General features: G+C 54.6%; 7 protein-coding genes across 7 annotated transcripts; 3 read left to right on the top strand and 4 right to left on the bottom strand.

Moving 5' to 3' along the window:
- Window positions 1-626: 626 nt before the first annotated feature.
- Window positions 627-2,127, top strand: CONPUDRAFT_147552 (uncharacterized protein; the record flags this gene model as incomplete). The annotated part of the gene is made up of 1 exon (XM_007776874.1): window positions 627-2,127. Exon 1 carries the CDS (start codon window positions 943-945, stop codon window positions 2,125-2,127), a length of 1,185 nt encoding a protein of 394 aa, XP_007775064.1. The 5' UTR covers window positions 627-942.
- Window positions 2,128-2,444: 317 nt separating this feature from the next.
- CONPUDRAFT_147551 (uncharacterized protein) lies at window positions 2,445-3,576 on the bottom strand. Its single transcript, XM_007776873.1, has 2 exons — window positions 2,785-3,576; window positions 2,445-2,729 (listed from the first exon to the last, which is right to left on the bottom strand). The coding sequence occupies exon 1, from the start codon at window positions 3,187-3,189 to the stop codon at window positions 2,803-2,805; it is 387 nt and encodes a 128-aa protein (XP_007775063.1). The 5' UTR covers window positions 3,190-3,576; the 3' UTR covers window positions 2,445-2,729; window positions 2,785-2,802.
- Window positions 3,577-4,216: 640 nt separating this feature from the next.
- Window positions 4,217-5,239, bottom strand: CONPUDRAFT_169872 (uncharacterized protein; the record flags this gene model as incomplete). Its single annotated transcript, XM_007776872.1, has 2 exons — window positions 4,794-5,239; window positions 4,217-4,743 (listed from the first exon to the last, which is right to left on the bottom strand). The coding sequence occupies exon 2, from the start codon at window positions 4,730-4,732 to the stop codon at window positions 4,217-4,219; it is 516 nt and encodes a 171-aa protein (XP_007775062.1). The 5' UTR covers window positions 4,733-4,743; window positions 4,794-5,239.
- A 698-nt stretch (window positions 5,240-5,937) lies between these two features.
- Window positions 5,938-7,661, bottom strand: CONPUDRAFT_112949 (uncharacterized protein). The gene is made up of 4 exons (XM_007776871.1): window positions 7,064-7,661; window positions 6,889-7,015; window positions 6,599-6,823; window positions 5,938-6,543 (listed from the first exon to the last, which is right to left on the bottom strand). The coding sequence occupies exons 1-4, from the start codon at window positions 7,530-7,532 to the stop codon at window positions 6,117-6,119; spliced, it is 1,248 nt and encodes a 415-aa protein (XP_007775061.1). The 5' UTR covers window positions 7,533-7,661; the 3' UTR covers window positions 5,938-6,116.
- Window positions 7,662-9,159: 1,498 nt separating this feature from the next.
- Window positions 9,160-11,566, bottom strand: CONPUDRAFT_112946 (uncharacterized protein). Its single transcript, XM_007776870.1, has 5 exons — window positions 10,781-11,566; window positions 10,384-10,636; window positions 10,148-10,290; window positions 9,367-10,096; window positions 9,160-9,306 (listed from the first exon to the last, which is right to left on the bottom strand). The coding sequence occupies exons 1-5, from the start codon at window positions 11,272-11,274 to the stop codon at window positions 9,229-9,231; spliced, it is 1,698 nt and encodes a 565-aa protein (XP_007775060.1). The 5' UTR covers window positions 11,275-11,566; the 3' UTR covers window positions 9,160-9,228.
- A 5,754-nt stretch (window positions 11,567-17,320) lies between these two features.
- Window positions 17,321-20,260, top strand: CONPUDRAFT_169869 (uncharacterized protein). Its single transcript, XM_007776869.1, has 4 exons — window positions 17,321-17,692; window positions 17,746-17,969; window positions 18,070-18,598; window positions 18,706-20,260. Exons 1-4 carry the CDS (start codon window positions 17,612-17,614, stop codon window positions 19,675-19,677), a joined length of 1,806 nt encoding a protein of 601 aa, XP_007775059.1. The 5' UTR covers window positions 17,321-17,611; the 3' UTR covers window positions 19,678-20,260.
- A 1,558-nt stretch (window positions 20,261-21,818) lies between these two features.
- Window positions 21,819-22,546, top strand: CONPUDRAFT_169868 (uncharacterized protein). Its single transcript, XM_007776868.1, has 2 exons — window positions 21,819-22,240; window positions 22,296-22,546. Exon 1 carries the CDS (start codon window positions 21,833-21,835, stop codon window positions 22,220-22,222), a length of 390 nt encoding a protein of 129 aa, XP_007775058.1. The 5' UTR covers window positions 21,819-21,832; the 3' UTR covers window positions 22,223-22,240; window positions 22,296-22,546.
- The last annotated feature ends 148 nt before the right edge of the window (window positions 22,547-22,694 follow it).

Below are 22,694 nucleotides of genomic sequence, written 5' to 3'. Positions count from 1 at the left end.
AGCCGGTCGCAATCGACCACAATTACTGTTCAGTCAGAATGATTTAATAGTATTTTATATGATTAGAAGCACATTGCAACTGACACGGGCGATTGCAATCCACTTTGAGGAGCGTTGCAACCGCTTGCAGCTTAGACGTAATAAAATCTCAACCATAGTCGCTAAAAATACTCTAAAATCCGCGAGACCTCCGCTGCGTTCCCGCTTCAATTAAATTGCAGGCTGGTTGCAAGGCACCAAAATCGGAAATGGCTGCAATCGAACTATTAAATTTGCGACATAGGTGCTTCGGAGGCGACCGTCCAAGTATGGTAATAAATCTACTTGACCGATTATGACCGAATGGACCGAATGGACCGAATGGACCGAAATTAGGTGGACCCCTCCGTATGGCGTAGCTGCTGTAACTCTCACCGTCACCCTCGCAGTGGTCAGCGATGTACGTCTTTTGAGCACGAGTACTGGTTGACGACAGCTCACAATGAGCTCGTAACAGTCCATATTCTGAGTTCGACTTTGCTAAACCCTCAGAAGGCTCAATCACCAGCCCATTATAATGATTATCTAGTGAATTTGAAACTTTAGATGCCTGCGTCTCCGGCGACCACTCTCCATCACGATGTCCTCTTCCTGATCTTCAACAAGTGTGTTCCTCCGCTAGGCTTTGATGCCCTAGGCTTTCCAAAAAAGGACCATCGACCCTGCGGACCTCCATCGTGGATCCCAGTCACACACGTATGCCGTCAATGGCGATCCGCAGCTCTGTCCCATCCATTCCTCTGGGCAACCCTATTATGTCATCGCCTCAATTGCCACCAGCGTGGATGCTCTCGCTGGGGAGAAGAGAGTCTAGTTAGATCAGGTACCGTACCATTACAGGTCCATGCCAATCTCGAGCAGCTACACCCCGGAAGCAAAGGTTACGATGAGCTGATCAAGAATATGCCTCGTACGCGCGAGATGTGGATCGCAAAAGGAACCGTAGAGAACATGGCGTCTCTCATGACTGCCGCTGGCTCTGCACCTATCCTCGAAACCATCCACTTCGTCAACACTTTCGGCATCAACTTGCAAATAATCCCTCTCAAGCTAATTGAGTGCCCCCTTCTCAAATGGATTCATATTCGCTGCTTCCTCAGCCCCTTTGACTGGGTGGGCATCCGACCCTTTGCTCCGAACCTTGTTACTCTAGAGTTAGAAATCGCCATCCGTTGCTTTTCCATAGAAGCTCCCGAGATGCTACGCGCCCTGAATGGCATGCACAAGCTAGAAACGTTGAATCTGAGTTTAATCGTCCCCAAGCTTCCCGCGGATTTCAATGCGGATGTCATTGCCACTCTCCCAACCCTTCGCTACGTAGAAGTCCTTGCTGACTTCCACACTTGCCTTATTCTTCTACCACGCCTTGTTTTCGATCGCACATGCGCACGGGTCAAGGTCACCGCCTCAGAAATAGGATCTGCCCTCGATGACGACGCGATGCAAAGCACCTTGCGCAGGCTCGTCGCGCTTGGCGCCTCCAACGATCTGACCTTTGACGGAACCACAGCGGACGTCGTACACGCGAAATTTAGCCAGCTTTCTGCCAGTTTTTCAATAGCCACATATGACAAGGTTTCCACCGAATGCTCTCTCGAGTTGAGTCGTCGCACCAAGGCCGTTCCGTGCTTCGAGCTGGTCTACTCAACAGTATCTGCTCGTGCTGGCCAGGTCGTGACACACTTCGCCGAGGCATTCCTCATGTCTTCCGTTACGTCCATTTACATCGGCCCATGCGCCTTTTTCCCGAACACGCTGCAGGAGTTATTCTTCCACGTCAACTCCGTGAAGACTTTGGAGGTTGTCGACGTGTCTCGGGAAGATAGCCGAGCAGCCTTCGCGACTTTAGAGCCTAGGGATCAACAGCTTCCGGCTCCACAGCTCCAGAATATCGTCATCAAAGGCTTTAGGGGTGGTGACGGGTGTCCAAGTCTCGAAGCTCTGCGGGAATGTGCTATTCATCGTCGCGAACTGGAATGTCGGATAGCGAACGTTGTTTGCGGACGGAATTGCGACCTTGTGGCGAACGAGGCTGAGTCTGTAAGGGAATTAGGCATCCAGGTCGATTGGTTGCCTTACTTGGACTAGGAATCTGCACGCGTAGATACCTTGGCTGGAGATGAATGTAGCGTACTTGAGTTCAACCCCTCGAGAATGCACAACTTCTCTACGTCTCGAAACTTTCTCGCAAAAGTAGGGTCAACGTACCACAGTTACGTACCAATGCAAATGTGTGAGACGTGCCGTCAAACTCAACTGAATATCATAGTCTGCTCCGGCGTCGGATCCGGAGTACCAAGAAGTTATTAGACCAACCCACGCACTCATACGGCGGTAAGACGAACAGACATAAAGGCATATGACATTCACATTGTTAGAGGCTACAAAAGGCTTGCAGGTAAGGTATGAATTCAGTGTTTGAGTATAGGTAGAAGAAACGGAGGAGTCTTTGCGAGAACAGCACATCCAAGCCCTTCCTCCCATCTCTGCGGTGCCGGCAAGCCCTGCGACTCTGTTGCGCAGGTACCCGCCGGCGAATGTGTTTCCTTTAGCTCCACCATGGTCGACGTCGTTCTTGCACGGGAGGACGAGGGGAAGCGGCCTAATCAGAGGCTGCGCAGCTACTGACCTTGAAGATCAAAGTGAGGGCGGCAGAGGTGGTGTACCGGGTACGGGACTGATGGGTTTATCTGTGGCAAGGCGTCAGCACCAAGGTAAGTCAAGAAACAACATAGCAGGACTGACCAAAACCGATATATGAGATTACTTGGGGTGCTTTGACACAGGACCTGCAGAGCCTCCGGGAGCGCCGTACGTGCTCATCAAGTCGCCGAGTGCGGCCGAGCAGTCTTTGTACTGGGGCTGGGGGTAGTGTGTGCGTTTCTCAACGGAGGTGGGGGTGGTTGACTTGGTTGGCTTGGAGGATGACGTGGACTTCTTCCAGAATTTCCAGAAGGAAGACGACGATGACGACGATGATGCGGTCGTGGTGCTTTGCTGGGGAGCAGGAAAATGGCAGCCGTAGCCGTAAGACGCAGAGAGCTGACCAAGGGCGGCCTCGTAGTCGCGCTCGGGGGTGCCTTTGGATTTGGGCTGGGATGCACCGACGAGTGTAGGGGTGGAAGACGCAAAGGATGGAGCGTAAGGCATGGCTAGCGGAGTACTGGTAGTATTGGTTTGGGAAGCGGTGGTTGGTATGGCGAGCGACGAAGGGTGATAAAGAGGCTGCTAGAAGTGTAGTTGGGCTTGTGTTGGTGTTGGAACATGCTGTAGACAGTCCCTCTTTATATGTAGATCCAAGAGACAAAGCGGAGAGCGTCTCTGTGCTGCGATGACGCTTTCGTAATCGGCAGGCACCGAAGTAGGGTTGACAGAGTCATCGCGGATCCGGGGAAATTGCAGGACCCACAGTTTGACGCTGTCGCCAAGCGGTGGCTGCGGAGGCTGTGCTGCGCTCCGCTACGGTGTCCCTGGTCCCTCCCTTGCGACCAGCTGCGGTACCGCAGCTGGGTGAGTCATTGCGACTCAGAACCTGGATATGACTCATCATCTGAAGTTGGGAGAGAAGGAAATGGACAGCACTATACCGTCCTTGTTTTGTTTTTTGGCTTTGACGAACGGGCAGTGTTCGTAGTATTATGTGGCGTGGTCTGGACCCCGGGTGTCCATTGTTCGACCCCGAGGCCGATGTCCGAGAAGGTCGGAATTTCAAAGCGTCGAGTCACTCCGAGTCGGGCAGCGCTTAACTATCATCTCGACAGTGATGCCACGTTTCGAGCACGTTGAGGTCTTCGGTCTTCCGGGGCACAATTAAGCTTCGAGAGACAATGCACGGAGCGACTGCATACTGCGCATGATGCGATCATCCCTCTTACAAACCGACATGACAAATACTATGTATCCGACTTTCCTACCATAGCGAGAAAACTCATGTCAAGTAACGATGTCTGCATGAGAGAAACCCAATCAAACATGAATCATTGACGACGCATATGACAAGCGCTGAAAACTGTAGATTCAATAGAAGTAATGTTTTATCAAACAAAGTAACTAGAGAATCAGTGTAAACCTATTTCTCCTGACAACGGCTGTTTTCCCTGCTGAAGATGTATGTGAGCCATTGCTTGTATATGTGTAGAAGGTGAAGCGTGGACTGAACCATTTGGCTCCCGATTCTTCAAGGTGACTTGCGTGTGGCTGCGTCATCCTGTTTCTCCGTGCCTTTCACCCCGCTGTCCGCCCTCTGATCGCCGGAACTTGACGGGGCGGCGGCCGCCGCCGCCGTGCTGGTTGCGTTTCCCCCAGCAGAGCCAGAGGCTTCTCCAGCCGAATCGCTCGACTGAGCACGATGCGCCGCCTTGGCTTGGTTTGACGACGACCGGGAAAGCGACTTTAGAATGCGACTGGAAAGGGACTTGCGTTCCGCCTTAGATTTGGAGTCAGTCGTAGACGCTTGAGGCGATGTGGTGTTGGACACAGATCCCGGGCTGCGCTGGTAGGAGGTAGGAATGGTAGTCTGAGGCGTTGGAGAGCCATAGCCGTAGGTTGAGGACAACTGGCCGAATGCGGCGGCGTAATCCTTCTGTCCTGTGGAAGCGGTGTCTTGTGCACGCTTCTGATGCGATGGAATGAGCGAGACAGTAGATGAAGACGGGGTGGGACTCGTGGGATTAGGCTTGTTCGTATTCGACATGCCTACGAAAACTGTGACAAGCTGTCAGACTCGTATCTTCACTACGATTGAAAGGGTTTGCCTTGGAGTTTAAGTTCAAGGGGAACGAGGATGTTAGTACGGGATCTGCTATGATACTGACTTATATATGTTATAGCTGTTTCAAGGCGAGGTTCAGCTTCGCATCATTTGTGTGTCGCCGACAAGACTGCGACACCCCCCAATGCGGAGCGTGCGCAGATACCATTACCACGCGGATTATACACCACCTCGTTGGCGCAGTTTATAAACAAGAGGCCGCGAAGACGAATGGACCATAGGATTACAAAGAAATCATGGAAGAAAGTACGCTTCGTCGCTCACCATCGAACGGGACGCATTAACCGCCGCTGCCGCGCATGCGAAGTCGATTGCGAGCCACCAGCTTAGAACTGCGAGCGTACATCCGCTGCTTCCAGCATGGCGTCTAGTCCTGCTGCGTAACCGCGTGTAACTTCGTGACAACAAGATCTAACAACTCAAATTACTGCGCTCATCTATCGTCAGACACGGAAAAACAACGGGTAGAGACGATCAGCTCTGATATCACGCACCTTAACCATGATAAGCCTACGGATAGTAGCAGACACGGTGGAAAGAAAGCGGTATTCATGGAAAGATACGCAGTACGCAGCTCACATATGACTCGCCTTCCCATACAGTCTAGGTGGGACGCCCCAAAAATGTTGACGATGGGCTGGAAGTCGAGTCGCGGAGAAAGTCCGCAGGGCCAATCTCCGAAGACATCGGTTTTGAACTCCGCGAGCGCTTAGACAGCCTACAAACGGCCGGTCGTTCGTTCGTCCTCGTTGAATCGTCGAATTCAGTATGTTTTCCATACCGAACCTTTCAAAGCCAGTTGTGAAGAAAGCCAACGATGGATGGATCGCTTTCTTGTGTTGCATGCTGTTGAGTATACCAATCAGACAAGGATATCTCACCAGGAGAGGATCCCATCATGCTGCCGCCAGCTGATTTTGATCCTCGCTTGACGCGATACAGAGAGTCCGTGTGTTAAGAGCGCTGATCCTGGCCTCGGCTCCCTCATTTTGATTTCGAGCCTGTGAGCGCCACTGAAATGTACCTTGCGTATCTAGACCTCTGCAGTTTGTAGAACGCCGAGAAAGCGCTGAAGAAACGCGTCTGGGCCCAGGAAGCCTGGACGCAGACAGGTAAAAAAGGCAAACCGACGATGGATCCACAAGGTTCAGTTTCAAGTAATGTTCTGAGAGATAACACGCTGTTATGGTTAGGTATGAGTAGTACTATTATGTATATCCTTTGGTATGGCCCGCCAGCGCGGACGAAAAGCAACAGTCCGTATGCCATCCTTTTAGATCTATCTATCCGTCACAGCCACACCCGCTCACCCGCTGAACGCACGCACAAGAACAGCCGCCGCCTCCCCCGCCGCCTCCCCTCCCACCTCCGCCGCACCCGCCGCATTATCCGGATTCGGATAGAAGAACGCGCAAATCGCAATAATAACATACGTAAGCACACACAACGCGCCCTCCAAATAATTACTCTTCCCGTCGCGCAGAAAGCTGCCGACGACGAGGATCGCGAGGACGAGCACGACGGCGTCGAATATCGCAAAGTTGAGGTCCATCGGCACGCCGATGCCCCACCCGATGATGACGACGAGGGGGGTGTTGAAGAGCACGGTCTGCACGGATGCGCCGAGGACGTGCGAGAGGGCGAAGTTCATCTGGTCGTCGTAGGCTTCGTCGACGGCTGTTAGGTGTTCTGCGGCTTTTTCGACGAGCGGGACGAGGATGAGGCCGACGAAGCTGGGTGGGCGGGTGGGTTAGAGGAGCGTCGGAGGGGAGAGAGATGGGGACGTACGCGTCTTTGACGTGGCGCTCTTCGACGATGAAGTCGATCTCCTCGACGAGGAACACGGCGATCATCGAGACGCAGGTGATCGAGATGACGAGGGCGGCGATGGACTCGAACAGGGTCAGGTGCGGGCGCACGCGGTCCTTATGCGCGTCCTTGTCGCGGAGCTCGTCGTACTCGAGGATCTCGTCGTAGAGGCCGTGGTGCGTCTTCAGCTGGAAGTACATGTAACTAGACGATGAAACATGTTAGTCGAGTGTAGTCGAGTTGGCGACGAGAGGGGAGAAGCGACGCACATGAAAAAGGCGATGAGGAGCACGATCGACGTCCCGCGGCTGATGCTCAGTGTCTCCGAGGCAAAGTCGCCCTGTATGCTGTCCGCAGAGAGAGCGCTCACGAAGATCGTGGGGACGACCAAGGCCACTGGTGAGCATCAGTCGCTAAATTCAGTGTGAAAACCCGGCCACTCACTTCCGGCAACGAGCATCAGCCCGCTACCAACTTCACTAACAGCGGGATGGAACTCCTGCTCCTCGCGCTTCGCCCCGCCCGCCACAAAGCATAGCCCAAGACACAACAGCAAATTCGCAAGCACCGAACCGAGAATAGCAGCCCTAATAACCGGAATCTTGCCCGCGCCCTGCTTAATAAGCACAATAAACAGCACAATCTCGACGATCCCGCCCAACACCGTCTCGAGCACGACACCAATAACCTTGGGCAGCTTCCGCGCGAGCTCCTGGCCCGCGAAGCCGATCGTGTTCGCAGCGGGGACCATGGCGATGTAGTTGAGCACGAACGTCGCGAGGTGGTAGTCGTGGTTGTCGCCCGCGGTGCTCACGAAGTGCACGGCGATCGCGGCGGGTACGGCGGGCCACAGGAGGTTGACCGCGCACGAGACTTTGTTGCCCGAGCGGAAGATGATGCGCAGGAAGTGCATGGGGTGGAAGCCGGCGCGCCCGGACTCGCCTTCGGGCTGGATGCCCTTGGTGACGAGGTGCCCGTTGGAGTTGTAGATCGGGAGGCTTTCGGAGCGGGGTTGTTTCTTTTCGGTTTCTTTGCTTTTGCGCCGCTCGTCGAAGTCGGAGCGGTAGGTGGACGTGCGGGTGGTGGGGTTGGGGAGAGTTTTTGTGCGGGAAAGGGTTTTCTCGTTGTCGCTGTCGACCGGTGGTTGCTCGGTGGGGCGCTCTTCGATGGGCGGGGGAGCTGGTGGGGTGTGGTGTCCCGAGCCTTCTTCGAACGATGGCTGGGGCGCGCCCTCCGGGAGACGGTCGCCATCTTGCTTGTCATACTCTTCCTTGAACTCCTCGAGGTCCTTGTCGAGCTTGTCCTCGACCTTGCGCTCCTCCTTCCAGAACTTGGACATCTCAGTGGGTGAGCGTCTTGTCTTGTGAGCGATGCGGGGTGTGAAGAAGAAGAGTGCAAGTCTAGAGGTTTATGTAAGGGAAGAAGGGAGGAAAGGAGGGCGGGTCGGGGCAGGGCAACGAGGCCGTGGCTTGACACGACATTGGGGCATGCGGACAAGCGCCCGGATTCGCCAAGAGGATTGCTTGGCGGTGACAAGTGACATCTGCGGAGTAGACGGCGTTCGTACCTCGGAGCTCTCTACATACCGGTTGGGTTCTGCTTCAAGGGATGGTCATATTATGTAGGTTGTGTTTGAAGAACGTCGCGTATCTTGAGCAAGGCGCGTCGAGGTCGAGGACGCGGAAGCACATGTCCTTCTAGTTTGGAATAAAGAAAGTAATATTATAGAACTTTCATTTTTTTTTAATTTCAAATAACAATGATGCATTTAAATAAACATTGGATTTCTTGGTTCACAGGTTTCTCTGAAGAAACACGGCAATTACTTTCTGAAATTAGAAAGGGAAAACCGACCCACCATCACCGCTCTCACCCCAGCTCACGTCCAATCGAAGCCGCGAACATTTTACGTTGACGTTCAACGGACCCAGAATTGCCTCCGGAGTCAGGCACATTTCGCTCAACTTGGGCAACCCCTGTCCACCAGACCGACCTTGGTCCAACCTTGTTCCTTCAAAGTATCAGAACTTGAGCTGCGAACGAGGTCAAGGAGGACACCATCACCGGACAGAATGACGATCAGAGCAACTCAATATGAGCCAAGCATCAGCGCTGGAGCCTGGAGACCCGCTCGGCGCTCGGACGCTTTCCTCGCTGGGCCGCGTCGGCGGCAATCCAACATCAGAGGCACAGCCAACAAGCTTTGCGTAGACGCTCGTATGCCCTTTCCCTCGTACCACCATCATCACCACCTCTGTTCTCGCTCACTCCATGTCGGTCGGGACAGGTTGTGTCTGCGAGGCAGCACCGTGAACCTACGCCACCATTTAGCCGTATCGGCTCAGACTCCGCGAACGAATCTGATGAAATCAATGTTATGTGGTATACTAAACGAACGACAAATCCTACCAAAGTCCATGCCCAACTACTTAGTCCAAAGCGATAGTAATGTATCCTGCAACCCGTGGTATCTCTAAATCCAGGATTATCCAAACCGTAATTATAATATAGATAAATGTCCGTGATCGTCCCAGTGATGTCTTTACACATTCCAAAAGTCCTTCTCACACACCTCTCTAGATTCCCCCGTCTATACCACAAACCGTCGCTCACAGGAAGCGGTTGCTCTCGGCGGGCATACCCCGTGCCATGCGCAGCATCACCACATTCGAGCTCAGACTCGAGAACTGCAGACACATTAATCCATTGATTCCACCCTCCGCAAGACAAAGAAAGAAGAGACTCACCCCGTTCCCAACAAACACCTCCGCACGCTCCGCAATCGCCATATCCACACCAACATCCACATACCGCTGCTCCGCATCCAACACAAGATCCCGACTCGCCAGCACATCCGCCCACCCGTCCGCCTCCAGCATCCCGCGCAGCCCCTCCAGCGCCCACGCCCCGTCGTTCGAGAGCACATACACCCTGCTCAGCTCCCGCCCGCCCGCGCCCGCGCCCGTGCGGTACTCCGCGCGCACCTCCCGCAGCCGGCGCACGACCTCCGAGTCATCCGGCAAACAATGCGCCATATAATACGCTCGCCGCTCCGCCTTCTCGCTCTCGCTGCCCCAGTCCTTGTGCAGCGCGCCCGCGAGCCCGGGCGGGCCGACGGGCGGGGCGAAGCGGTCGGGGAGGGAGGGGTGCTGGTTCGTGCCCATGTAGTCTGCGCCCCAGAGCGCGAGATTGGGGCAGTGCCGGGTGTAGTCCCCGCGCCGGAGGTGGATGGCGATGAGCCCGGGGAGGAAGGGGAGGGGTGGTGCGGGTGCGGAGGGCGTTGGAATTTGGAGGGACAGCTGGGAGGAGAGATGCGGTTGGATGGAGGTGGAGAGCGCGGGCGGGGAGGACGGGTGGAGGAGCATGGCGTTGCGCAGGAGCGCGGCGTGCACGAGGGGCGACCACGAGAAGGCCGTGAGGATGGGCGAGGCGAGGAGCGCGTCGAGAATGGGGAGGAAGCGCGGGCCGCCGAAGAGGCTGGACGCGGGGTCAACAGGCGTCTTTAAGCAAAGTACGGGTGGTACTCACAAGCGGTCGAACAGGTCATGCTCGCTCGAGTCCACCTCGATGCACTGCTCCTGCACGCCGGACAGCATATCGCGCCACCACGCGAGCAACACGTCTCCGTCTGCGTCGCTTGGCGCACCTTTGGACGTCAACACGCGTATCTTCTTCGTCTGCGGCGCTCTCAAACCGTCCCTCTCCCACACCACCTCCCTCTCCCCATCTTCGCTTTCCTCTGCGTACCCCTCGCCAACCTTCACCCCGCCCCCGCACACCTCCTCCCAATACCGCGCGCTCACCGCCCTCGGCGCTCCGAGCCGCTCGCTGTCGTCGCCTACGTCGCCTGACAGGGGCCCGCCCGCAGTAGGCCCAGCGATGAACGCGTTGAGCGGGATGCGCGTGGGGCGCAGCGCGAAATCGTACAGCGTCCAGGGGAGCGGGCTGCGCGACCAGGTGTAGTCTTCGAACACGTAGGAGAGGTTCGAGGCGTGTGCGAGGTGGGAGAGGACGAGGCTGCGTGTGTGTGCGTGTCGAGGTTCATGAGAGCGCACGTGTGCGGGGTGTGGGTGGGTGTGAGTGGGTAAGCGACGGATTTTAGCGACGGGCAGAACAAAGTGTGAGTACGAAAACAAATTCGGAACGGGATGGCGGACTCACGCTTCCTGCAAAACGTTGTTCAGCCCGTGTCCCCACAGATACCCCGGAAAGCGAATATAGCGCGTCGCCTGACCCTCCGTCCCAGGACTCCCGCCGGAAGCATGAGCATGATGATCGTGTGCGTGCGGCGGAAATACGTGGCGTGGCAGTCGGTGCTGCGGCAGCCTGTCCTCGTACGCGCGGACGTCGTTGAAGCTCGGCGGGATGCCCTGTGCGAGGATGGCGCTGACGACCAAGGCGAACGCGAGCGCGGCGAGGGTGAGCAGGCGGCGGAGGCCGAGGCGTTGGCGCGAGAAGAGGGTGTGCGGTCTGAATGAGCAGGTGCGTCGGCGGCGGAAGCGGTATTCGTGGTCGTTGGTGAAGGTGGGGGAGAGGGGGCGTGGGGGATAGGAAGAAGGCAGGAGCGCGTACTCGTCGTCTGGGAGGCGGGGTTTGCTCTTTGGCCCTGGTGGTGTTAGCCATGGGAGGTTTCGGAGCCATGTGGTGGAGGACATGAGGAGTGAGTGTGGGTTCCGTCCTGGACAGAGGAGGAGAGCTAGAGTCTTTCGAGGAGGAGAAAAGAGAACAAGAGCTGATGTCGAAGTCGCGGAGTCGAGCGAGACAAGGTCGCGAGGAGGCTGTGAACTGCGCAAGTGAGTGTGGTGGGTCAAGGGCACTGCGGGATGAAACAGCCCCAAACGGCGGTGGGCGCGGGCGACAGTGAAGAGCGAAAGGTGGAAGCGAGAGATGGCAGCGACGGAGTGTTTCCAGAACTCGGTAAAGTAGTTACGCGTGGATAGCAGCCCTGGTTTATATAATTACCGCTGTGCTTCTTCGCATGGAATTCCGTCGCCTGGAATCCCCGAGCTTGGGAGTTTGTTTCACCAGAAATACGCAGGATCGTTGCTGTTATTGTGAGGATCTGCATCCTGATTTGTTGCTGGGAACTGCCAACGTTGGACATCCATAGCGAGGACAACCTTAAAAAGGCTCAGGGGAAAGGTCCATCGTGGGAAAGATGTCAACAGACTAATGTTTCCGCTCTCTTGGCTTCACTCTTGTCTTTCTGGGCTTCACCTCGCTACTCTTCCATGCATAGCCTCACTCTTTCAAATCATCAGCTGTGCCTCAACACACCATGTAGCGTCACCGTGCACACATCATCACAACCCGCCCTTGTGTGTGATTCATCGACATGGTGAGAGTCCTGTCCTTGGGTGAATACCGTACAAAGATAACTTCATCTCTCACAGGGGGCAAAACCAAACGTCCGTGACCATCTGTTTCGCGTAGAACAGGTAGCACTGGTCATTTGGATACGCGGATCGAGGTCAAAATACACACGCGAGCCGAGTCCCGGACCCACCTTTTCCTTGTGGCGACAGAGACGCGCTAGGACACTGCACCGATCGTAGCTGCACGGCGCGTCAGCTAATGCTCAATAGTTACTCCTATGTGAGTGACCTTCTACCATGTCCTCGTCAAGACGACAACCCTTGTTTGCCAGCATCTCAACGCCGCTTTGACAATCCGCTCATTAACGAGTCGTGCGATCTCTGTCAAGGGTAGGAAGCAGCGTAACGGACATTGTCTGCTCCGTGTAACCTCGGGCGCTACTTTGCTTTTGCTTCTCGCCACGAGCGCGTGACAACAACCGTGGGTCATATACTCAATGAACCTTTTGCTCCCTCGAATCCGTCTCGCGCGCCTCCACACGTCAATGCGACTTATCGCTCATAAGTGGTGTACAGTTTTCACTGCCGCCTTTTGTCGCCTTTCTTCCTCGTTATCCTCGACACATGCACAAAGTGACGAAGAAGCCCGCCCTATCCAAGCTGACCTCTACGTCTTCCCGTTCGCGCTTTGGTGGCTGTTCGCGGCGTTCGTCTTCGCCATGGGGGTGTGCAACTGGGACGTGCATATCCACTCGAGGCTTATCCGCGAGCGTCTCGAGATGACGCTGAGCATGCCAAGTCATCTTGTCCGTCCTCACGCCATGATACAAGAGTCCAATGAGTACGCGTGGCGGCACTCAGCGTCTTTCGAGTCATCGTTGCTCGACGATCGGCTCGTTCTGCCTTCTGAACATCAACGTGGCAGAGCTTTTTGCGCTCGGGGTATGCGTCGTGCTGCTTTCTAAATACTCAATTAACAACAGTATACTCCCTAACTCTCTCCATTGCGCTACGGCGTGCTAAAGCGCCTCCGTATAGCAAGCGCCGGCACGGTCAAGCACAGCTATAAGCACTTCAGCAAGCGCTCGAAGATGCTGGCCGCCAGCCAAATCCCGCTTCTTGCTGCTCTGGGGACGAAGAACAACGTCATCACATGTGAGCTTGTTGGTACGGTAATAAGACGCGCATCTTTTCTGGAATCGCCGCGCTCAATGGTCCTGTGCTTGCGGCGCTGCATCCGATCCGGTCCAGGGTGCTGCAAGGTGTTTGATGTGGTTTGTGGCGCTGGGGCTTTGTAGTTCCCCTTCCCTGGGCCGTGATTGTGTGTTTTTACGTCGGTGCAGCATTTTTGTCTTTGGCGGGCACTTACTGTACATACTAAATCGATACAGCGATGCCCTCGTCTCACTCCTCTGTGTATATCAAAGCTGTCGAGAAACAGCTCGACAGGGCCATCGAGCGCGCGCCTCCCTCGCTGGCGATTTCTGTGCGCGTGTTTATCACACGCACAACTGCAGTTAGCCCGTCAGTGCCCAGCTTCCTCGAGATACCTTGTCTCTGGAGGACTCGGATGGCAGTTCGACGACTACGAAAACGGTCAGTTCAGTGACGACGAGAAAAGTGTCGAGTACGCCTTGCCTCGCCTCGCCACCCGTTCTACTGCAGCGGGCGCCCCGACTTGCGTGCATTCCTCTTTGTGGAAGCTACGACAGCTGAGGTTGGTGGGGACAGTACGTAACTCTGCCTTCTTCTATCTTATTTTTATTACTTTGCATTTGACATGCCCGACGCGACTGCCCGTGCCAAGCGGGAGGCTTTTCGGCTCCCCGTTTCTGGACTGTTGAATGTGGTGAATGACGGAGGGGGCGTTACGCTCCTTGTGGATTCGTTTGTAGCATTCTGTACGCGTGTCTGGCTATCTCGTGGTGAGAGTAAGTGTGGCGTCGAGCGATTCGTCTGCATATTGGCGCGTTGGCCGTTTTATGCGCTCAGCGGCACGTGTACCGCGCTGATATTCGTGATGAGGTGACAGAGCTGTCGAAGGCGATGACCGACGCGTAGCAATTTGACTTTGATTTGTTCACCCGTGTTCTTCCTCTTGTTCGACATTTCTTGTATTCCCCAACAGCGAAGTTGAAGGCAAGGGTATGGGGCGAAGTAGAGGGCGCATTGCTGGTCGCTGTGACACGTCGAGACGATTGGCGCTATGTCCTCTCGACTAAGCCGCTAGAAGATCCATGTGGCGCCAATCATTCCACAAGCCTGTGCAACAGTGCTTCAAGGTATCATGCATCAACGCGCAATCCAGGGGCGTGGATAAGTAGAGATAACTAGGGTCCCCGTCTTATGCGAGTCATTAACCGTGTCGCCTGCATCAGCGGAGCGAGCGATCGTAGTACCTGTGCTTATCCGAATGACATCAGTGTTTAATGTTAACGTTAACAAGCACTTTCATCCCCTGTGAGTGCCCGCCCACCTAGAAAGTGGAAACGTGGAAGTCCGCACGAAGGCGGCAACACTGATTTCGGGCGAGACTGAACAGGATGACGATGTATATCGTAAACGACGTAGAACGTGTACAGGTTGGAGCAGGAGAGTATAAGACGAGGAGATGATGATCTCCAGTAAGGGAAAACGACGGGTATAAATATAGAGGCGCCCTGAATAGCATAGGGGCCGAATCGAGTAACGAGAGGGACTTCCGTTGGAGCGGAAGCAGAATCCAAGAAGACGTTGAAACTGCGGTGCGTTGGAATAGTGATCGACGACTGTGGAGGTTGTGGCGCGGTTTGTGGCGTAGTAAGGACGAGGCGGGCTTACAAAATGTTAACATTTCACAAAACTTGAATTATTGTTGGATTCAGTTTATTCCCAGCTTGAACGCTGGAGCGCCAATACTGAAAGCGCTCCCAACATAATTTCCAGCACCTCCATCTCTTAGCAACCGTTGCCTGTCAGCCGGTCGTCGTCATCAAAATCTACTATTGGTAGCTCTTGGCTGAAGCTGTGGTTTGCTGTACATAGAGGTCAGCTACCTGATAAAAGGTCGAAGTCTTCGAATCTGATCAATCATATCGTAGGCTGCACAACCACCATGCACCCACCAGTCACGGCCTCAGGCCGTGCATGTGTACCGGTCCGGTTTTTGGACAATCCATGATGCTTCCAAATGAGTTTATCCAGTGTTTTGGCGTCAGAAGATGCGAATGTGATTGCCCGAGACACAGCCTGCCCTCATAGCATACTAATAAAGGTGTTCAATGTCACAGTTCAGCGGCATTCCTTTGTTCCCCATCGTTTCCACCGATGTCAGTATATTACCTCACGAATATAATCTTCACTGGTCCGTTCTGGAATATCCTTCCGGAGATGGTCTTCTATGGTATGTTATTTTGATGTCTTTATTTCTTCGCTGAAACTCGTGTCTGACCTGCAGGATCATTCGCGGTGCTACTGGCTCTGGACATCTACATTATCGTGACTCGACGACGACATGTTGGCAGGCCCGCAGCAAGAGCCAATACTATGGTACTTGTTGTCGGTTTCCTGATGTTTGCGATGGCAACGCTGGTAAACTCCATATATTCTCACGAATATAAGAGACCTACAACAGACATAACCTCTTTTCCAGCATGTGTGCTCATCTGTATACAACTACAATGCATACTTCCAAGGCCTTTTTAGTAATTCTCCCACTGTCCCTGGATCATTCGGAGACATAAATACCTATTTTAAAATCCTGGTCTCCCAACAAGTTCAAGTGGTTGCATTTGTTATACAGATCTGGCTAGGGGATGGGTTTATGGTGCGTTTCCTAGGTTATGAGTTATTGCCAAAATATTTACTATTCATTGCTTACTGTGCAGCTTTACAGGCTCTGGAAGGTCTGGAATGGTGATAAACGGGTAGTCATACCTGTCTCTGCTGGATTCCTCGCTAACATAGGTGGGCACTTTTCTTGTTACTGAAGCTAAGCTTAGTGAAATGCTGCGTAGGCATGGGAATTTTCTTTTTAGACGCATACGGCCTCGAAATTCGTGCTGGCAAAGAATGGAATGTTGCGGTAACCGACGGTCAGGTTGGTTTCGTGCAGAGCATGCAATTACTTTCGAATCTATCCGTCTATGCCATGAGCTTTGTAGTCCATCTTGGCTGCACAGGTAATCCCAAAGCAAAACACTTTCGCTTGGACGAGATAATCTGGGTCTGACGGAATGTTCCCAAACAGTACTGATTGCCGCGAGGATCTTCCACCTTCATCGTCGCGTACGTCAACACGTAGTACACAGTAGCCGGCGCACCAATCCCATGGCTGTCGCAATTACTCTGCTCGAGTCTGGCGCAATATACTCGATGTCAATGCTCATTCTTCTTGTGTCCTCTATCACCGGGCGGTTTGAAATCTGGGCATACTCATTGGTTGTTATGAATGCGGTGGGCATTGCAGTTTGGCACGCTTGATACTAATCTAACACTGCGCGTCGATCTAAACAGATTGTGCCGATAATAGTAAGCATCAAAGTGTACTTGGAGTTTCCCCTGTTCATGGGTTTTGTAGGGAATCGCTTTCTCACTCATCGTCATCCGAATGGGCTTGGGAATCACCACAGAGATGCATTTTCAGAGTCAGCGGAGCGGACAGGGTGTCGCTAGGAGTGCGGTGCCTGACTCGGTCACTACGAACTCGATTATGTTGTTTGCACAGGGGCCGTCAACGAACACCGAGGACCCTGAATCAAAGACGACTCTTTGAGCAAAATGGTAGGAGGATGAGGATGTATGACCAAGTCGATGTAATTGAATGGGCTTATTTGTTATTTATCTTTCATTCAAAGTAAAAGGGGGACATGCACGGCTCTTGATGCATGATAGTACTATATGTGCTATGTGCCTATAAATATATTGCGATAAGGATGAGAGAGATGGCAAGCGAGTTGTCTGGACTGGCTAGCTAACGTTGCGGATGCATAGCGCACCATCGATGCTCATTACGAGGTAACAAAGCTACGGGACATTTCTGCAGTCAAGCCTACAAATTGTGCGGCTGTGCTCGGATGTCGATTGTCCGATGGCCGATGCATGTGCATAGCTCTTTGACTTTGGTCTTTCTCTCCGCGAGCGTCACTTGTTTTCCTCAGCGACGAAGCAGACGTTGAAGGCGTCGGGAGAAATAGCGTTGGAAGTGCTTCCGGTTGCCATTACGGCGGGCGGGGGTGGGAGCGATGGAGCGGAATGTCGTCAGTGCTCCTCCTTGAAGCTCGCGGTCCGTCTGGTGTGCCTCAACGGGACGCGGCCTCGTTGCCCGTGTGGAAGGGAGCACGGCACTGGCCGCCAAACTCAAGCCAGAGCGGAAGACGGAGAAGGGGCTTTCCTTTAGAGCGTTGGTGAAGGAGTGAGAGTAGCTGACCGTAGCATCATCGTCACCGCCCGCGTCTGGGCTGTGTACCACCTGTGGGATTTCTTTCCCTTCAGTGTTTGATTTTCCGTTGCCTTAGTCTTTCTCCTCTACCTTATACCTTGTCCTCTTTCCGTCTCGTCCCGCTCAGCGGCTGGTCTATCGACCTCGTGGGGTCGCCGTGCGCAGACTCACAAGGCTTCCAGGCCCATCCGCAGGACTGATCGCTAAAACGCCGATAGCCCCGCCTATCTATCTCGGAGAATACCCACTCGGTTTACTATGCGTCCGCATCCGCTCGTAGCACGGCAGACAGAGTCAGGCTCAGATGGAGGAGGTGCAACGTCGGGCTCAGGGGACTCGGTGCGTCCTGCTCTCCAGTGATATGCGCTGACAAGATTCTGACGGCGGTGAAGGCTACGCAGGGTGCGACTCCGACTGATACGGGTTCTGCCGCCTCGCCATCACCAGCCGATAGCGCTACGTCTGCCCCCGAGCCGACAAGCGCGGTGGGAGGATTGACGTCGGACGTTGGGAGCGCAACGTCGGACGTGGGGAGCGCAACGTCGGACGTGGGGAGTGCAACGTCGGATGTGGGGAGCGCAACGTCGGATGTAGCCACGGCTACTTCACAAGTTGGGTGAGTTCTATCTGTTTCATTATGGGTAGTAGTATCTTGGAAGGTGGAGGAGTTGGCACTATGGTGCGCATGTGCTGACGAACGGTGCTTTATATCGTAGATCGGTGACATCCCAACCCACTTCGGACGCAACACAGTCCTCGCAGTCACAGTCGCAGTCTTCATCCCAGCCTTCCGCAACTCCTACATCTTCCTCTCAGACCGACTCGTCATCCTCGCAGTCCCAATCGTCATCCGACTCATCGTCCTCTCAAACGCAGTCATCTTCATCTCAATCTCAGTCTTCATCGTCCCAGACCCAGACCTCCTCATCTCAGTCCCAGTCGTCGTCGACGCAACCCTCCTCGTCATCCCAATCTCAGTCTTCTTCATCCCAGTCGCCTTCATCATCCCAGTCGCAGTCCTCATCATCCGCATCTTCGACCAGCGACATCATCTCAACGACTACATTCATCACCACAGCGAGCGACTCCGTCATCACGAGCACCTTCACCACCTCGATCTCTCCGCCCTCGAGCTCCTCGGGACCTAGCAGCACCCCAAGTCCAACTCGGTCTTCGAATGGTGTCTCCACGACGTCGTTCATTACGAGTTGGTATGTGACCTCGGTCAGCGGAAGGATGGTAACCGTACGTCTCTTCTTCGGCTCAGTACTATTCATACGCCCATCCATTCATCAAAAATCTTGCTTGCCACTTTGCCTACTGTTCTCACATTGATACATCTCCCATCTTAGACCGACTCCGTGACGCCAACAATGGTCTCCGGCGACCCACGCAACACCGCCGTCAACCAGCGCACCGCCATCATCGCAGGCACAACAGCCGGCGCCTTCGCGCTCCTCGTCCTTCTCTTCGGCATCTTCTTCTACCGCCGGCGCAAAGCCTTCAAGCAGAGCGCGTTCGCACGCGCCCTGAGCGTCGGACGGCGCCGCGACCGCATGCGCCAGAACCTGCTCGCGGACGACGACTTTGACGCGGGCGAGCCGCTCGCGGCGTACAGAGACCATCCCGAGGGCGACCCTGGGCACGCGCACACGCACGCGCCGAGCGCGTCGTTTAGCTCCTACGCGACGTACGGTGCGCCCCAGGCACAGCCGGGCATGGGCGCGGACACGGCGCAGCTCCCGCCGCGCCTCGAGCGCGCACGCGCGAGCGACAGCGGCTCGGCGTTCCGCGAGGCGGTGTGGCCGCCGCCGACGGACAATGCGCGGTACGAGGGCCCGCTGGCTGCGTCGCGCGCGATCGATCTCAGTGAGATCATCGACACCGTTATGGGCCCCGGCGGCGGCGGCGGCGGCGCGGGGCAGCAACAGCACGCGCACGAGGTGCCGCAGCCGTGGGTCGGCGAGTCGGCGCATTCGATGCGCGAGACGGTTCCGGGCGGGAGCACGCACACGCGGAATCAGTCAAGTGTTTCGTTTGGGTCAGGAGGGAATGAGTCGCAGATCGCGTTGCTGGAGGCGGCGGGGCTGAGCACGCCGAGGCCGACGACGCCGACGGCCAGGGGCGGACAGGGCGGCGCGGGGCCAGCGACGCAGGATGGGAGTCCGAAGGCGTGGATACAGAGGTCGCCGCTGAGGGCGCTGACGCCGACGTCGCAGAACCAGACGGGGCCGCAGTCGCGGCGCCAGAGTCAGGATCAGGGTGGACAGGGTGAAGGGAACAGGGCGTCGGCGGCGGACAGCGCGAGTGTGTATTCGCGGTGACGATGATCCCTTGTTTCTATATCACTCTCCTCTTGCGTGCTTGGTGCAGATCGCCTTTGACGCCCCAAAATCGTCTAGCACTTGCTGATTCCCCTCTTCCGTCTGTCCGCGGGCATGCTCACGTCCATATTTCGGATGATGTGTCTGCCATGGTCCCGTTTACCCTTTCGTTTACCACCACACCCCTTCCTCTTCTGTGCTGATCTTCACATTCATGGACACCGTGCATCTGGGACCCCACTCACCTTTGACTTCTCGCCATAACGGACGATATCTTGTGAATACCGGTCACTCAATTATTTACCTGTCCTCTCCTCTTTTCCCCCGCTGATGAAGCTGGCTCTGGTTTGGTGATGATACGGCTGTGTTTATGATTTTACCACGAGAACGCTGACTCTGGCGCTGCCACCGACACTGGGCTTTTTCACCTACTTTAGACGTCGTATATACTCTTTGTTATCTTTAGACCGTATATCGCCGGTCAGTTCCGCTCTTTGAACACCCTCTCATACCTGTTTGTGTGCATGTTTTGTGCTGTTTTGGACCGATTGTACCTATCTCTGTACAGGTTCTTCCTTGCCCCGTACTGCTTGTGATATATCATGGGTTTTCATCGCTTTCATGTGAGTACGCTCGTTCGATCATGATGCACCGAAGTCCTGGTGGAATATATCACGATCTCCTACACTGTGCCGCTTACATGTCTTGTGATGTTGAGACTCAACATCTCGAGATACATCACTGCACCGTCCAAGTGCAGGGCAAACGAAGATGATCAAATCGGGGCTGTAGCTGGCGGTTCGTATTGCAGTCTCGCGCCGTGTGAGATGTCGTCGAGGGAGACAGAGCTCTCGGAATGGGTGCGTCACTGGAAATCACCGAACAAAAGCACTGAAACGTCTTGGTCCATCAGACTTGCGCAGAACCTAGTGCAGCTGCTGAAGGGAATTTCGGCCGCGCTGATATTCTCGTCGAAGGCTGTGCCCGACGGAGATTATGGATGTATACGTGAGTTGTGATGCTATAAGCGTTGGTGGACCTCGGCTCATTATGTACCAACCGTGAGTATGCAGTTCACCAACATGCAGAACCTTGCATGTCGGAGCTATGAACGAGTTTGCTGCGGCAGATCACCAAATAGTAGCGCTACAAAGTCTTTGATCCACTAACTTCGCGACACAGGGTTCACCGCTGTTGAGGCTGTTCAGGTCCGGCGCTCTCCAACTTGAAGCTCGTGTAATGTATTCGGGGGTCCTAGTACGTTAGTGTAAGTGTCTCATTAATCTGCGGGAAAATGACCAATGTGCGTCGGTGTCATTTGTACGATTGCGGAATGTAAATATGATGTCGAAGAAAACGAAGAAATGACTCGTCGAGGGGGGTCGATCAAATGTGCCCTGGATTTTGACTTTGACAGCTGCAGATCGTTGACATCGACTCGGAGTGACTCATGCGTGCTCACCGGGCTTCACGGAGTTTGAACTGTTCTCTTGCAGTGCTGTTCGTACAGACCAGTGTCGACTATGATGCCTTCGTAACACTGCTCACATGCACATTCACTACTATCCGTGTTCATATCACAAGCTGGCATGTATGAGAAATGGCACCAAGCTCATTTTGCCATTCAAGATCCTGGTCTTCAAGGTACGAGGCGCTCGGGGTCAGTATGACTCAGCTCTAGACAGTGCGGTGCCGCAGCCTCTCGCAGGCAGCGCTCGCAGCGGGATGCATCACGATCAGCAGGGACATCGCCGCAGTGCGCAACGGTTTCCTCTGCGTTTCACATCGGAGAATCTACTCGCCAAGACCAAACCCTGAGTCCAGGGCAGAGGGCCACAGACTCTGGCCCCAGCCAGTTAGTAAGCTCGGTTCATGGTAGGTGATGGCGCTGCGCGTCCGAAAACGTTGTGAGTCTTTCGGTCGCAGTCAAATATACCGAGCGCTAATGCGTCATCGCACGCACGCACCGCTTCGCAGTCGCACCCTGCTTTTTCAACTGCATATAAAGTGCAAGGGTCTGCGACATGTTTCGACATCAATATCACCTCTACTTCTGCCCAACGCCTCTCAACAACAGCAGCTCTAACAGTCTTCTCCGCCCAACATACCAACCACAACCACCTCCCAGACCACTACTACCAGTAATCCGCTAGCCATGTCATACGCCCCATCCATCGCCTCTTCCACGGCTACCCTCGTCGGTGCATCTCAGCCCAAATCCAAAGGTGTCCCTCACCGTGACTACGAAGCCGCCCTCGGCCAGCTCTCCGCGTCATACGGCTACGGCTGTCACTTTCCTGCTCCCCAGAAAAGCACTACGACTGCATCATCATCCTCGTCCTCGTCATCTTCCTTCTGGAAATTCGGGAAGAAGTCCGCGTCATCCTCCAAGTCAACCAAGTCTACCACCTCTGCGCCCGCTGAGAAACGCGCGCACTACCCCCAGCCCCAGTACAAAGACTGCTCAGCCGCGCTCGGCGACTTGATGAGCACGTACGGCGCTCCTGGAGGCTCTGCAGGTCCTGTGTCAAAGCACCCCAAGTAATCTCATATATCGGTTTTGGTCAGTCCTGCCATGTTGTTTCTTGACTTGCCTTGGTGCTGACGCCTTGCCACAGATAAACACATCAACACCGTACCCGGTACACCACCTATGCCACCCTCGCAGTGATCTTCAAGATCAGTAGTTGCGCAGCCTCTGATTAGGCCGCTTCCCCTCGTCCTCCCGTGTAAGAACGACGTCGACCATGGTGGAGCTAAAGGAAGCACATTCGCCGGCGGGTACCTGCGCAACAGAGTCGCAGGGCTGGCCGGCACCGCAGAGATCGAAGGAAGGGCTTGAATATGCCGCTCTCGCGAAGACTCCTCCGTTTCTTCTACCTATACTCAAACACTGAATTCATACCTTACCTGCATACCTTTTGTAGCCTCTAACAATGTGAATGTCATGTGCCTTTATGTCTGTTCGTCTTACCGCCATACGAGTGCATGGGTTGGTCTAATAACTTCTTGGTACT

The sequence above is a fragment of the Coniophora puteana genome, assembly GCF_000271625.1.
Source record: "Coniophora puteana RWD-64-598 SS2 unplaced genomic scaffold CONPUscaffold_18, whole genome shotgun sequence".
Taxonomy (NCBI): Eukaryota; Fungi; Basidiomycota; class Agaricomycetes; order Boletales; family Coniophoraceae; genus Coniophora; species Coniophora puteana.
This window is presented reverse-complemented; position numbering and strand designations above follow the sequence as displayed.

Excerpts from the sequence above, each read along its gene's own strand:
- CONPUDRAFT_169869 (XM_007776869.1), top strand. The coding sequence starts at position 17,612 with ATGCGTCCGCATCCGCTCGTAGCACGGCAGACAGAGTCAGGCTCAGAT. Across the intron at positions 17,693-17,745 it reads CGTCGGGCTCAGGGGACTCG|GCTACGCAGGGTGCGACTCC; the intron begins GTGCGTCCTGCT and ends ACGGCGGTGAAG. Across the intron at positions 18,599-18,705 it reads TCAGCGGAAGGATGGTAACC|ACCGACTCCGTGACGCCAAC; the intron begins GTACGTCTCTTC and ends CTCCCATCTTAG.
- CONPUDRAFT_169868 (XM_007776868.1), top strand. The coding sequence starts at position 21,833 with ATGTCATACGCCCCATCCATCGCCTCTTCCACGGCTACCCTCGTCGGT.
- CONPUDRAFT_112946 (XM_007776870.1), bottom strand. The coding sequence starts at position 11,274 with ATGTCCTCCACCACATGGCTCCGAAACCTCCCATGGCTAACACCACCA. Across the intron at positions 10,291-10,383 it reads AGGAGGTGTGCGGGGGCGGG|AAGATACGCGTGTTGACGTC; the intron begins GTGAAGGTTGGC and ends CCGCAGACGAAG. Across the intron at positions 9,307-9,366 it reads AGGTGTTTGTTGGGAACGGG|TTCTCGAGTCTGAGCTCGAA; the intron begins GTGAGTCTCTTC and ends ATGTGTCTGCAG.
- CONPUDRAFT_112949 (XM_007776871.1), bottom strand. The coding sequence starts at position 7,532 with ATGCACTTCCTGCGCATCATCTTCCGCTCGGGCAACAAAGTCTCGTGC. Across the intron at positions 7,016-7,063 it reads GCTGATGCTCGTTGCCGGAA|TGGCCTTGGTCGTCCCCACG; the intron begins GTGAGTGGCCGG and ends GATGCTCACCAG. Across the intron at positions 6,824-6,888 it reads CTCCTCATCGCCTTTTTCAT|TTACATGTACTTCCAGCTGA; the intron begins GTGCGTCGCTTC and ends TTCATCGTCTAG.
- CONPUDRAFT_147551 (XM_007776873.1), bottom strand. The coding sequence starts at position 3,189 with ATGCCTTACGCTCCATCCTTTGCGTCTTCCACCCCTACACTCGTCGGT.